This window comes from Emiliania huxleyi, assembly GCF_000372725.1.
Source record: "Emiliania huxleyi CCMP1516 unplaced genomic scaffold EMIHUscaffold_7, whole genome shotgun sequence".
In the NCBI taxonomy this organism is placed as follows: domain Eukaryota; phylum Haptophyta; order Isochrysidales; family Noelaerhabdaceae; genus Emiliania; species Emiliania huxleyi.
In genome coordinates this window covers 795,982-810,095 of record NW_005196756.1, presented here as the reverse complement: position 1 = coordinate 810,095, position 14,114 = coordinate 795,982, and the positions used below count along the sequence as shown (strand labels likewise).

The 14,114-nt window shown below is 63.4% G+C and overlaps 4 protein-coding genes across 4 annotated transcripts; 2 read left to right on the top strand and 2 right to left on the bottom strand.

Annotated features, from left to right (window-relative positions):
• Positions 1-18: 18 nt before the first annotated feature.
• Positions 19-3,772, top strand: EMIHUDRAFT_96773 (hypothetical protein; the record flags this gene model as incomplete). Its single annotated transcript, XM_005761889.1, has 4 exons — positions 19-2,062; positions 2,287-2,375; positions 2,617-2,675; positions 2,749-3,772. The coding sequence occupies 4 exons, from the start codon at positions 19-21 to the stop codon at positions 3,770-3,772; spliced, it is 3,216 nt and encodes a 1,071-aa protein (XP_005761946.1).
• A 964-nt stretch (positions 3,773-4,736) lies between these two features.
• On the bottom strand, positions 4,737-5,921 carry EMIHUDRAFT_96772 (hypothetical protein; the record flags this gene model as incomplete). The annotated part of the gene is made up of 1 exon (XM_005761888.1): positions 4,737-5,921. One exon carries the CDS (start codon positions 5,919-5,921, stop codon positions 4,737-4,739), a length of 1,185 nt encoding a protein of 394 aa, XP_005761945.1.
• A 301-nt stretch (positions 5,922-6,222) lies between these two features.
• Positions 6,223-7,279, bottom strand: EMIHUDRAFT_432889 (hypothetical protein). The gene has a single exon (XM_005761887.1). It carries the CDS (start codon positions 7,208-7,210, stop codon positions 6,587-6,589), a length of 624 nt encoding a protein of 207 aa, XP_005761944.1. The 5' UTR covers positions 7,211-7,279; the 3' UTR covers positions 6,223-6,586.
• A 4,862-nt stretch (positions 7,280-12,141) lies between these two features.
• EMIHUDRAFT_59426 (hypothetical protein) lies at positions 12,142-12,414 on the top strand (the record flags this gene model as incomplete). The annotated part of the gene is made up of 1 exon (XM_005761886.1): positions 12,142-12,414. A coding segment is annotated over one exon (273 nt), but the record flags the coding sequence as incomplete, so codon positions are not given.
• Positions 12,415-14,114: the final 1,700 nt, after the last annotated feature.

Genomic DNA, 14,114 nt, shown 5'->3' with positions numbered 1-14,114 from the left:
CCGAGGGTTGACCCGAAAATGGCCTGCGGCGCGCGGTCAGCCTTGCCGGGCGGCCACGACCTTGGCGAACAGCTGTATTTTACGGGCCCAAACCATTCGTTTGAGGATGGCGACAAGCTCACGCACGGCAAGCAGGGCGAGGTCGTCGGCCCTGCGACCGGCGAGCACCAAGGTAATGGCCTGAAGATGCAGTTTCCAGGGAACAAAGTCTCCATAAACTGCTCTCTGTCAAACCTCAGACGCGAGCGGCCGCCGCCTCTGCCGGGCGATCACGACCTTGGCGAACAGCTGTACTGGACGGGACCGAGCCAGTCGTTTAAATCTGCAAACACGCTCGCGCACGGCCAGCAGGGCGAGGTCGTCGGCCCTGCGACCGGCGAGCACCAAGGCAATGGCCTGAAGCTGCTGTTTACAGGAAACACGGGCCCCATAAACTGCTATCTGCCCTGGCTCAGCCGCGAGAAGCCGCCGCCTCTGCCGGGCGATCACGAGACCGGCGAACAGCTGTACTTCACGGGACCGAGCCAGTCGTTTGAGAGTGGCGATAAGCTCACGCACGGCCAGTCGGGCGAGGTCGTCGGCCCTGCGACCACGGCAGCGCACCAAGGCAATGGCCTGAAGATGCAGTTTCCAGGGAACAAAGTCGCCATAAACTGCTCTCTGCCCCGGCTTAGCCGCGAGAAGCCGCCGCCTCTGCCGGGCGGTCACAGGCTTGGCGACCGGCTGTACTACACGGGCGTGAACAAGTCGTTTAAATCTGGAAACAAGCTCATGTACGGCCAGCAGGGCGCGGTCGTCGGCCCAGCGACCGACAAGCACCAAGGCAATGGCCTGAAGCTGCAGTTTCCAGGGAACAGAAGCTCCCAATCGGTCAACATCGCCTCCCTGAGCCGCGACGATCCGTGCGCCGTGTCCTCCGTGCCCGAGAATGTACTGCGAGCGCGCCGAGCGCTTGCCGCGCGCAGGGAGGAGCAGGAGCGGGCTGCAGCGGCGGCGGCGTCGCGGGCGGCAGAGGACAACGCAGCGGAGGCGGAGCGGCGGCAGCAGCTGGCGGCGGAGCTCCTGGAGGAGGAAGCAGCGGCCAAGGCGCAGCCTCCCCTGCAGGAGGCGGGAAGGAGGAGGAGGAAGAAGCAGAGTGGCTTTCGCGGGTCGAGGAGCAGCACAACCGAAGGAGCAGAGGGATCGGCCGACTGCAGCGACTCCACCTCTAGGGCGGCGCCAGCGCGCGAGTCGGCTTCAGAGAGCGACGAGGAGGAGCGCGTGACGCCAGCCGAGGAGGCGCGACGGGCGGAGGAGTCGGAGCGGGCGGCGCGGCAAGAGAGGCAGGCGAGGCTGCTCGAGGCGGCGCGGCGGGAGAGGGAGGAGCGCTTGGAGAGGGAGGCTAGGGCTGAGGCGGCGGCCGCGGCTGCGGCGGAGAGCGAGGCTCGCGGCAGGCGACAGCAGGCGGCGCGAGCGGCGGAGGAGGAGCGGAAGCGAGCGGTGCGGCAAGCGCTGGTGGACGAGATGGAGGCGCAGGCGCGGCAGGAGGAGGCGGCGCGGGCCGCGGCACCGCTGAGGACGACGCAGGCTGAGCAGTCCAGCACGCGGTTGGCGATCGAGCAGGCACTCTCCCAGGCTAGGTCAGACGCAGCTGTGGCGAGAGTTCGCGAGGCGACGGCGGGGTCAGAGGCGGAACAGGCGAGGCTGGAGGCGGAGGCAGCAAGGGCGAGGGAGGAGGAGGCGAGGGGGCGGGAGGAGGCGGCGAGGTCAGAGGCGGAAGAGGCGACGGCACGCGAGGAGGCGCTCACCGTGCGACTCGCGGCGCTCGAGCTAGGACCCCCACCGGCCGCCTCGCCACCGACAGCCGCAAACAACGCTGTGGGAGGAGACGTTGGCAGCCCCTGCCGCGCCACGCTGCCGCAGAAGGTCTCGCGGATCTGTGCGCATTTGGGCCTGGACGCGCGCTCCTCGCTCTCTGCGGCGGTGGCGGCGGCGAACGAGAGCACAGGGGTCGCCGCTGAGGGCGGGCTTCTGCAACAGGTGGACCGGCTGATCGCGATGCTGTTTGGGGGACCGCAGACAGGTGCCCCGGAGGAGTCATAGCATTTTGTACGTAGAGTATAGCGCGTTTTTTTTTAGTTTTAACTCTCTTTTACTCTGTTCACAAAACGTGTGCCCGAGCTACCTTTTATTACATGTACACCACACCTTCAAAGTTCAAACATTAAAGCGCACCCCAATCCCCAAATCCCCCAAATCCATAAAAACGAATCTCTGGGTCATGATGTGTCGGTCATGTAAGTGTAGGTATCGGTCCAGTGCGATATGACGTTGACGATGCGAGTGAGGAGAGGCACTTCAATTCGGAGGCGCTGCTCTACTCCCGCGCCGCCGCGGTGGCCGCTGGCGTGCCCTTCCCGCTCTCGCAGTGGATGCCCCTCGGTAAAAGTGGATTTGTCGCTCGGGCCGCCGCCTCGCTCCCCTTCTTCGGCCCGTTTCGCGCGCAGCAGGCACACGTGTCTGCAGCACCGATCCCGCTCCTCTCTACCATACGGCGCACGGCTGCAGCACTAGACCCGCTCTCTCCGGCGCTATCCATCTCGATCCATCCCGAGTCCACCTCGGGCTCTGCCGCAGGCGTACCAGATCCTCTCCTCGGGCAGCTGCGAGGCGCTGGCCAAGTTCGAGAGCGGCCGGTGGCCGCGCCCACCGGCTTGCGCAGCGCCGCGAGTGCGAGCAGCGCCTCTTCACAGCTCTGGCTGTGAACAGTCCGCCCACCGGCTCGGACAACGCGCTGCGCCTCAAAAACGAGGCTGGTCGCTCGATGGCTTCGGCGCCCAAGAAGCGGCAGCTCGGCAAGGTGTTCGGCCTCGGAGCGAAGACCGCCATCGACCTCGTCGAGGCGGCGGTGAGTCTTCACCGCTGCCGGGTCATCGCGCATGCCCGCCAGTGCCTCGCCACCTGCCCTCCGCTCACCCTGACCGAGGTCACCTGCGGTGGCGCCGGCGACGTGGACGGCGCGGGCGCCAGCCTCGCCACCCACCTTACGGAGTCGATGCGGGCCTGGCCGGCGCATGCCAGGTGCGGCTTACCTGCCTCGGCGGACTCATGGGTCGAGCTCATGGCTCGCCCGGCTACCTGGATCGACGAGCCTTTCTTGAGGCTGTGTGCCCACCTCAAGGAGGTCGAAATCGAGTACCGGGCGGTGACCGCCGACGGCGCACGGGCACGGGGCGGCGTCATCCGGCCCACGCCCCCGTGCGCTGCCACCGCCCGCGTCGTGCTTGCCCTCTGGGTTCAACAGCACTACACGGCGATCCTGCGCGTCGTCGACTCACCCGCACCCGCTCCAGTCGACCTGCTTGGGGGTGACGCGTCGGCTGGAGTTACGACCCAAGGCCTCGACCTCTGGCTCGTGCCCGCCGCGTCGCACTCTACCGCGACGGAGGCGGAGGAATGGGACGCGCCGACCGCGGGGGAGGACTCGTCGCTGCCCGCGACCCCGATCAGGCCTGGCCCGCCCGACTTGCCCAGCCGGCCCCTTCGCGGAGAGTCCGCGCGCCGGCCGCCGGCCAAGCGAGCCCATCCGGGCGGCACCATCCGGTCCAACGCTGGGGAGGCGCTCCGCAGCATGCTCCGGCGGAAGGCGTCTGAGGGCGTGGCCCTGACGGTGAGCCAGCGCGCCGTTGAGGGAGCGCTTGCCCGCTGGGACGAGGGCGCCCCCACGCCCGAGGACACCGCGCTCCTCGCTCCTTTCCCGATGGCAGCCCCCAATGACCGTAGACAGAAATGACGAGCCGACAGCGATGCAGCGGCAGCGAAGGCGGCGAGGAGGGCCCGCCGCAGAGCTCCGCCGGGCGGCACAGCAGAGACATCGGCGGACGGGGGAGCACGGAACACGTCGGCATAGGAGCCAGGGGGGGTGGGAGAGTTGAGTCAGATGCAACAGCACCGTCTCGGCAGCGAGGCCCATGATGGCGACGGCGGCGACGTAGGCGAGACGGCGGCGAGGGTGGCGACGGTCACGATGAAATGTGGCTTGACGAAATGGATGACGCCGTCGCGCAACATGACATCCTCGATGTCGTCTCGTCCTCGAACCGGTTGAGCTCCTTCATCATGAAGCATTGCCGTCGCCAGCTTCTTTGCGGCGCTGCGCGGGTGCGTGCGCCCATCCGCCTATCTGATGGTCTCGGCTGTTACACGTTTTGGGATGCCGCTTGGGGTTACTCACGACCCGCACGAAGTAGGCGGCGCGCAGCGCCGCTCTCGCAGGCTGTTTTTGACTGCTTCTCGATTTTGTTTTTGTTTTCAGTCTAGGGGGGCCGACCCCCTCAGCCGGCGGCGGGCGGGCGCCCACTCACCCAGAGATCAAAAACGCTCGGCCCGAGGAGGAGGGGTGCTGAGGGTGCTCGCGGGAGGCACGGACGCCTTTGCGGGCATATACGACCCGCTGATGCGGAATGCGTGGCGGAGAGATATGCGTGTGTGCATGTACATGTTGTTCATGTGTGTCTGCTATGTTTTTCACGGCTTTGTTCACGTGTGGCATGGCCTTTGTTGCGTGTTTTGATTGGGTTTATCCGCTATCCGCGGCCCCCAGCCAGAGCCGGAGGCGGAGCGCGGCGAGGCCGAGGGGCAGGGGGTGTCAGGCTGTAGTCAGGGCTACAGGGGTCGGGGCGGACAGGCCACACACGACACAGGAGCCACACAGCTCACAGGGGGGTCACGTACACGCGCAGCTAGTCCCTCAGCGCTCAGGCAACCTGCCCTGCCGACAACTCCATCTCCTTCTCCATGACGCCGGCACCGTTACCAGCCAGAGGCACAGCTGCCCAAACGCGGCCGGTCAGCTTGGACACGTCGCGCGGGGAGGCATGGGCGAGGCTAAAGCGCGAATACTTGAAGTCGGTGGCGTAGGGTGAGGACATCAGGTAGTCGGTCGGCACGCCTTCGATAGCCCCCTCGGCCATCGCGCTCGTCGTGTACTCGCCGCGCACAGGGAACTCGTCCTCATCGCCGAAGACGGCCTTGTTGTCGCCGTCCCACGACTGGCCAATCACGCCGTGGGGCGGCACGGAGAACTTGGATTCGGCGACGCGCGGCGTCATCTGCACATCGATGCGCCGCACGGGCCCCGCCACCGAGCGTTCGACGGCCTGCGGCGTGACCGCCAGATCCCACTCGCCAGTGGTGACATGCAGCGAGGAGTAGTCCATGTGCAGCGAGACGTCGTCGACCACCTTGGTCGTGTGCGGCCCGAGCGAGAATGCCTGCTGGTTGTCGATGGTCGCGTTGATCCACCCGATGTTGAGCGGACCGATCTTGCTCGCCCAGTACGAAGCGTGTACAGTGCGCCCGCCGCCGGTCAACGCAACGACGTGCGCCTGCGTGAGGAAGGAGCCGTGCACGAGCTTGTGGCGAGGGTGGTCCGTGTCGTGCAGGTAAAAGTCGGCCAACTCTGTCATCACGTTGAGCGAGAGGTTCTTGGCCGAGAGGAAGTTGTAGATGCCCTTGTCGGTGCCGCGGAAGTCCGCCTTGCCTCCGTGAGCCAGCATCAGGTGGGGATCGCCGTTGGCTGCCCCCTGAGCGACCGGCTCGGGCGAGGGTACCGGTGCTTGTCCGCTAGTGTCGACGTACTGAGCAACCGGCTCGGGCGAGGGTACCGGTGCTTGTCCGCTGGTGTCGAAGTACTGAGCTTCCTCGGCCGCGGTGACGGCCCCAGCAACCGGCTCGGGCGAGGGCACCGGTGCTTGTCCGCTACCATACATTCTCCGGTACCATACATTGTATGGTACAAAGTTATACAGAGGCGCAGGTCCGGGGGCAGTGGCCGATGAGCCGGGCGCAGACGAGCCGGGCACCGACGACCCCGGAGTAGGTGCTTGTCCGCTGGTGGACGCGAGCAGTAGTGAGAGGATGAGGAAGATCGATGGCGGCATGGTGCTTTCCTATGCGCAGTCGCCCTGCGGTGCGAAGACATGCCGCCTCAGCCAGGCGCGCGGACCGGGGAGGGTTGGGGAGGTGTGTGTAGGTGTGTGTGGTGTGTGGTGGTGGTGGTGGGGGGGGGGGGGGGGGGGGGTCGGCAGGGGATGGCTCTTCACGGAGCGGTCCGCGTAGGCAGGGGAGGGTTGCGCACGGGGCCTCTCATCGATGGAGCATCCACCGGCGGGCACTAACAATGAAAAGAGGCGGGCAAGATCGGAGAACCTCTCGGCGCTGGGCTCCGGTATTTCTTTTTGTACCAGGTATCTACAGGATGGCCAGGCTCGGGACAGGCGGCCGTTGTAGCCAACCTCGACCACCGTCACATGGTCGAGCTCCGCGCTAAGGCCGAAGGGCGCGTCTGCTGGATCGTCCGTCACGAGGACGCACGTCATCCATTTGAGGGCGCCTGGGAACCACAGGAGGAGGCGCCCCACCTCCCTGTCATCATGCACGCGGTGGTACATAGTTTGACGATACACTTGGCGGCGGTTCGGGAAGTGCTCGATCACAGCACAAGCTTTTATACATAAACTCTGGTCACATGATGATGCGGCAAGTCCTTTCTTTCTCCAGATCTTCGTGCCGTCGCACCAGGGGAGGGGGGTCAGCATACAGCAAGTCAGGAGTCCGCAGTCGATTTCAGCGCGCGCTTCAGCTGCTTAACCTCGCGCTGCATCGTGCGAATGCGCACCGCTGCGTTCCGGTCGCCCTCCTCCTCGCCCTCCTCCTCGCCCTCCTCCTCGCCGTCCTTGGTTTCGGCAGCCGGGTGGCCCTTGCGGATCTCGACGATCTCGCGCTCAAGATAGGCGAGGCGCGATTCGGGATCCGAATTCGGATCGTGCGTAGCCGACCAGCCGAGAACCGGCTCGAGCGAGCCAGTGTCGCTGTCCTGCGTGAAGCCGATGATTCCGGCGTGGAAGTGAAGGTCGTACTGTGTTCCGTGGTACTCCCAGTCGCACGGCACGCTCGAGGTCGTCGCCGGGAAATCGGACGATTCAGGGCCGTGGAAAAACATCTCCGCCCACGGCCGGAGAATGTTGGCTTGGCCATTCGCGAGGTAGGGATAGAGGATGCTGATCCAGCCGCTGATGAAAGAGTGCGAGCCCGAGCCACCGCCGGTGCTCCGCAGCTTCACCATCGTCTGCCAGAACGAAAAGTTGACCTCGCCGCGGTAGCTGTTGACGAACTCATCGAGGACCGGGAGCAGGCACGCCATCCACTTGTCGCGGAACTCCGGCATCATCTTCTCCCCAAGCGCCTCGGCGCGCGCACGGAGCTGCTGCCAGTCCTCGAGCGTCCCGGTGAGCGTGATGGAGGGGATGCCGCACATGGTCCTGCAACCGAAGGAGAAGTAGTTCTTCATCGCCGCCATAAGCGTCACCTCAAAGGCCGCGCGCGCGCCGGCGTTGGTCGTCGAGAAGTCGCCGGCGATCGCGTGGTGTGTCTCATCGCCGATGTGCTCGCCAATCTGCGTGCTGAACTTGGGGAAGATTTCGTGCTCCCACCGTTCAGGCGGCGAGGAGGCCTCGAAGGACTCGCCGAGGCCGAGGCGGAAGGAGGGCGAGGTGACAACAAGGAGCCTCTTCTTTCCCTCGTGCTGGACGAAGTTGCTCCGGAGCGCGTCGGCATGGTTGTCCACATGCTTAGCGAAGCCCCATGCGATCTGCGCCCACACGGCGTCCGGAGAGAGGGTGAGCGGGAGGTGCCGGGCGAAGGCGGTCATGGCGGCGGCGAGGAAGCCGTGCCCGCCGCTGTGGACGAGCCCCTCGGGCTGCCGCGAGGCCTGCTCGACGCGAATGTCCTCCGTCGCGGAGAACCGCTGCGAGCGCTCGCCGCGCTTGCTCTCCTCCTGGTAGGCGGCACGCGCGCCGACGCAGAGGCCGCTGCGGTACTCCTCAGCGTCGAGCCTCGGCATGTTGCGGTCTTCCGCAAGCGCCTCGGAGACGGTTTCGATGTTGAAGTTGACGCCGACTTTGCCCTCGAGAGCCTCATGGCGCGGCTCGACCTCGAACGTCCGCTGGCGAAAGTCGTGGCTGCGGATGCGGTGGTACCCTGTCGGGCTCCACGAGAGAACGGTATCGCCGCCGCTCTCGAACGCGCGATGGTAGTCGCGATCCGGCGCCTCGATTCCTTTCGGGAAGCGCTCTCGGTGGGCCCGCCCGTTGAGGGAGAGGAGCGATTGCATGGGTGGCGCTATCGATCGCAGCCGCGTCGTCTGAGACAAGGACTGGACACATCCCGCAAAATAAAAAAACTCGCGCCGTCGGATAGCAAATCAGCCACCGTCTCCTCAAGCACCGCAACCCGCCTCTGCAGAGCGGCAAGCTCCCTCCTCATTGTGCCGCTCGCTTGGCTCGACTTGCGCTTTGCGCCTTTGCGGCTACCTTTGCGTCTCGGAGCGGCGTTGGCTCTCGAGGGGACAAGTCCCTTCAGTACGCTCCACGGTAGTCCGAGCAGCCCCATGGCCTTTAGGAGAGCCGCGATGTGCAACCCGCCGTTGACGGCGAACAGCAGCATGAATCTGGCATGGAGCCAATGGTCAAACCCGTGGTACCTCACATTCGGAGAGAGCGCAAGCCCGAAGCAGACTCCGGTAACCCCTCCAGCGAGGTGCGCCGCGTGGTTGATCTGCCCGCCGTCTGGGTCCGCCCAGGCAATGTAAATGTCCCTTGCGAAAAGCATCGCGAGATAGGCGAGTGGATCTTTGAAGCCCGCAAGGCTCGGGTTGCGGATCTGGCTGCCAACTAGGCTCCCGGTGAAGCCGAAGGCGGCACCGCTGGCTCCGATGCTCATAACGCGCCGGGAATCAACCCGCTCCACCCCAAACCGTCGGTGGCCGATCCCAAACTCACTCAGACAGTTCAGCAGAGCGATCTCGAGGCGCAGGCCGAGGTCGTAGCCGAAAACCCGGCCGCCGCAGGAGCCGCAGATGCCCGCCAGGAGGAAAATGCAAATCGCTCCGAGCGTCCCGAATGTCGCCTCCACCCTGGGGGTCATCGCTGCCAGGCTGAGCGAGTTGCAAGCCAGGTGTCGCAAGTCAGCGTGGAGAAAGGTAGACGTGCTCATCCGGTAAAACTCGCCAGCATCCACACGTTCGTCGATGTGTGCCCATCTGTCTGTGTCGACGATCCCGCAGACTTGAAGCGTGAAGACAGCGGCCAAGCTCACAAGTAGCACGCGCGAAAGGCCAGGCACCCTAACGGCGCTAGCGAGCTCGAAAAGAAGGTTGAAGTTGGTGCTTCCGCCGCGGAGCACGAGCGCCCGCTTTGTCAGGTATGGCGCCATGGCTCTGCGTGGAGAAGGCGCCATGGCCACGCCATGAGCAGGCGATTCACTCTGCCGTTTGTGCGACCACTCGGCCGTCTGTGCAATCGCTTGGCCATCTGTGCGACTGTGCATGATGCGCTTCATGACGAAGCTGCCATCCTCCGGGCTGTAGAACTGCGTGACCCTGCCTGTCTGCGCTCCGTGAGGAAGGACGCTTGCGGCGAGCATGATGTGGGCCAGCGTATGCATGTTGAGACAGTGCAGACTACAACCAAGGCTGCCGGAGGCGTGCCATCAGCTGGTGATCGTACAAAAAAGAATTTTACAAAAAGTCAGGCACTGGGCACGGGACTGGCGCGCACTGGCACTAACACAGGTACACCGAAAAAGAATGTTACAACGAAACTCCCTCGCACGACACCGTTGCAGTGCCAGTCCCGTACGTACCCGGTGTCGTGCAAAAAAGAAACCCGATGCGGAAGAATTTAAACAAAACAACTCTCTCTCACAGCAGACAGGCTCGACACAGGTGCGAACTGGCGCGTGCTAGCACTATCACAGGCACACTACCGGAGCCGCCTAAGCGAGAGGGAGAAGAAGAATCTCCCTAAGCGACTCCGCTAGTACGAACGGCAATGCACTTAGCTCCGTGCACGCTAGCTCGTTCACCGTCTGCCACGCAACGGCGGGGTGGAGAACGACAGACAAGCGCTGCATCTGCAGCCCGTGCCAGTTCTTGGTGGTCCATGAGAAATCAAAAGGAAACGATTCTTTAAAAGTCAACTCAGGAGGAGGCGATGTTCCCCGCGAAGGAGGCGATCTGTCCCGGGTCTTGAGCTTAGAGCCGTATCCGGCGCCCATTATCCGGCGCCCAGAAAGAATGTTACATCACGGCAGCCATAGAAGATTCGGGATATCACAGCTCGTCGTGGATCCGCAGAGCAGCAGCCCCACGCAGTACCTACACTACTCGACGAGAATACAAGAATACGCAGCTGCGAGACGCCTGAAAAGAAAAAGAAAGAAAACAGACAAACCCAGACGAGGGATGGGGGAGGAGGACTGCGAGACGCCTATAAAGAAACAAGTCGAATGCTTTTATTTTTGTTTGCGATCACGGCGAGCCAAGGCCAGCCGAGCAGGCGCTGCGGGACGATGGGCCTCCCGTCTGTCTGCATCGTCACGATCAAGGTCAGAGGCCCCGAGAGCGACGCCATTCGTACGCAGCTGGCGGCCTACGTTCTGCCATCGCGCCGACATTGAGCTCATTTCCCCGTTTCTTTTTTCGCGCCTTCTGAGAGTGCTGGGGGGGGCGACAGGGAGGATGTGGCCTTGAGTTATGTGTACGCCAACTCAGGGTGTGTGGCAGCCAGCTGGCTGTGTGTCTTGTGAGCCTGTTTGTGTCTGTGTGTCGCTCGTGCGTGTCGTCATCATCTGTCTAGCGTCCACCCATACCGCGTTGGTGTCCAGTCCGAGCCTGGCTGTTCTTCACCTTTCTACCTACCTACCTACCTGAGAGTACGCCGCAGGCTCCGGTGAGGCCGCCTGGGGAGCGCAGGAGGTCTCCCCGCCTCCGCAACCAAGTGCTCGACACGCACAAGTCCAAGGGCAAGCCCCACAAGAATAGGGAGTCCTCCTACACCGACTCCGACGGTGGCCACCACTCCTCAGAGGAGTATTAGGGGGCGGGTCCGTTCCAGTTCAGGTCTGCCCTGTGTCTAGGGAGCTGTGGGCGGAGGGCGGCGGCTAGGGGCCATGCAGGCGCGGGCTCAGAGGAGTATTAGGGGGCGGGTCCGTTCCAGTCCAGGTCTGCCCTGTGTCTAGGGAGCTGTGGGCGGCGGCTAGGGGCCATTGCAGGCGCGGGGCGGGGACAGTTACTTCTCAAAGTACGAACGTAAGTAGTTACTTCAGGAAGTAACTCCTAGGGAGGGATAAAGTAACAGAAAAAAAACCGGCGGGGGCCTCAATTGTATGTCCTCTCCCGAGCATGATCTGGGCGTGATCTATGTTAACATGCTCGGGGTGGGTTAACGTGCATCTGGGGGCGGGTCTCAGACTCCCGGGACCCGGGTTGCCAAGGCGGGTTGCCGCGATGCCGCGTCTCTGGGCGAAATTCGCGCTGGTGACGTGGGGAGGCGATTTTACCGCGACGGGTTGACTACATGGCCCTTCTCGAGCGTGGAGAGCGGCTGATGCAACCTAGCGACTGCAGCTATTGAGGATAGTGCGTCAACGGTGGTGCAGACACCGAGAGAGAAATACCAAGCTGGCACGACGCTCGTCCGTCCCCGATAGACACCTATACGAGCGGTCGATATGACTTCGCGATACACAGAAGGCCCAGTCGACACCGTGGTGCCACTCCAGAAGATCCCGTCCACACGCAAGGCCACCGCCGTCTTCAAAACCTCCCTCTCCCAGACCAATCTCAGCGGAATTGCGATGGGACACCGGGTCGTCCTCGACGGCCGTACCGAGCTGTGCTGCCTGCGGCCGCCGTTCGGCGTGTCTCTGGATCCCGAAAACCAATGTCCCGGCGGGATCGGCGAGCGAGTCAACCTGCGCCGAGGGTGGTTTGGTCTGCGCGCCGGTGGTTTCGTCTCCACAAGGAACGTGACAGGGTATGCGGTGAATGAGAAGCTCGTGCTTCACCCTGACCACCAGGCCCACGGGGGCTGGCGCGGGCCGCTGGCTGTGCAGCGAACTCACGAGGGGGAACCGTCCACGCTGTTCGCGATGGCAAGCCGCGTCATCGAGCGGGCCGTCTCTCACGGCCACGCGGCGCTGGTGCGGAGTGACGTGGACGACTCGGCTTGGATGAAGAGTGCAATCTCCAGCCTCCTCGGCGTCGACGACCCGTTGCAGCAGGCCAAGGCGGTGATCGAGCTTGCGGCGTGCTGTCAGAGGGTACTAGCTCAGCAGCCGAGCGTCGCGCGGGTCGCCGCGCCCGTCAAGATCTTCGGCGACATCCACGGCCAACTGCTCGACGTGCTGCTACTCTTCGCGACGTACGGCTCGCCCACCCATTCCGGGGGCGACGTGCAGACGACTTCCTACATCTTTAACGGTGACTTTGTGGACCGCGGAGCGCACCAGCTCGAGGTGGTCGTGCTCCTCTTCTCGCTCAAGATCATGTATCCTGACCAGATCTTCCTGTTGCGCGGCAACCACGAGTTTCGCTCGCAGAACTTGGCGATGAGGGAGAGCGGATTCTTCCACCACCTCGCCCGCCGGATGCCGCTCGCAACAGCTAGGCTGGTCTTCGAGCAAGTACATGCCTGCTTCGACTGGCTGCCGCTAGCTGCCATTGCTGGTGGCATCGTGCTCGTCATTCACGGAGGCATCGGTGACGGCTCGTGGACACCCGAGGTGCAATCTCGCAATCTCGCGTCCCGTGTCGCGCAGCCCATCGGTGGGAAGGCCACACACTCTCACGAAACGCGACCTCCCTGGTGCAGGATCTGGAGAACGAGCAGCGCCCAATTCAAGACGTCAACCACTCGACGGCCGTCCTCCAAGCCATGTGGTCCGATCCCTCTGGCTCGGATGCTGACATGAAGAGTGGCGTCCACATGAGCCACCGGGGAGAAGATATACCCGAGTTTGGTCCGGACGTAAGCGAGAAGTACTGCCGCGATAACAAGCTCGGGATGATCATCCGCTCGCACCAATACATCAAGGAGGGCTACAAGGTGAGCAAGCCACCAGCACCACGCACAATCGAGCGCTCGAGCCCGATGCCCGTGTTTTGACACGCAGGTGATGCATAGCGGCTGGCTGCTGTGCGTCTTCAGCGCACGCAACTACTTCTGGGACAAGCAGTCTCACTTGAGTAACGACTGTGCGATGCTGCTTCTGGCACAAGACCGGAACGGCCACCTGCGCGTGCACGCAAAGCGCCTGGCTGCAGTGCCGCCCGGGGGGCGGTTTCATCTGTGGGTTCCAATTGCCGCCGCTGCGATGGCGGCTACGCTTGCAACCGCAGTGGGCCGCTACGCGCGGGCAAGAGCCGGCGCCTAGGGGTCCGTTTCGCGATTTTTTGTCTCTGAGCGCGTGCTTCGTAGAGTTCGTTCGTCTGACAATGTGAGTACGTCGCAGTGTAGTGAGAGGGCGGCCTGCGGCGTGGCAAAGGCTTCCCCACGTGACGCAGCCACGTCACCGACCAGCAGACGTGCTCACACAACGAAGCACGCACAACAAGCGGGAAACGGAGAAAGCGCGCGGGCGGGGGGGGGGCGGCGCGGCGACGCGGCGGCGCGTGAGGCAATAAAAAAAGAGTCGTAAGAGACGAGAGAAGAAACTTTTCGTTTTGGTTTTTATGCCATTTGGTTATATTAATTAGTTTTGCCAGTTGCTCAGTCAGTTCGTCATTTGTCGGCGTCTTTCTCCCCCATGTGCCGGCTGAACAAATAAATAAACATATTACTAGACAACAAATACCAAACTCCAAATCGCAAACATAGAAACCCAAACGCAGGCGGCGCGACGTGGCATACAATAAATAAATAAAAACGGACCTCTCTGCTGTGAGATGGGTAAAAAGGAACAGGTCCCCGCCCGTGCGATCTTTGTGCAGGGTTCTTTGTGGGTGTGGTCGGCGACTAGCCGGGGTCGTCCTCCCGATGAGGGACTCGCACTAGAGCCGTCTTCCACATTGTCCCTCGGGTCCCTGCTGCTCCTAATCTTTTCGTACATCCTCCTGCTGATCTCCGCGACGTCTTGCTCCCTCCCCCTCGTCTCGCCCTCTGCACGTCTGCTCCGCCTCACCGTCATCTGCCCTGCGTCGTCTGGTGACGGGTCCTCCATAGTCGGTCGAGGTCGCCGCCCTCCTCGTGCCTCTTCCAAACGTTTCCTCGGCGGCCGATGCCGTCTGCTCCCCG

Bases quoted from the DNA above. Each gene is read 5' to 3' on its own strand.
- EMIHUDRAFT_432889 (XM_005761887.1), bottom strand. From the start codon at position 7,210: ATGATGCCGGAGTTCCGCGACAAGTGGATGGCGTGCCTGCTCCCGGTC.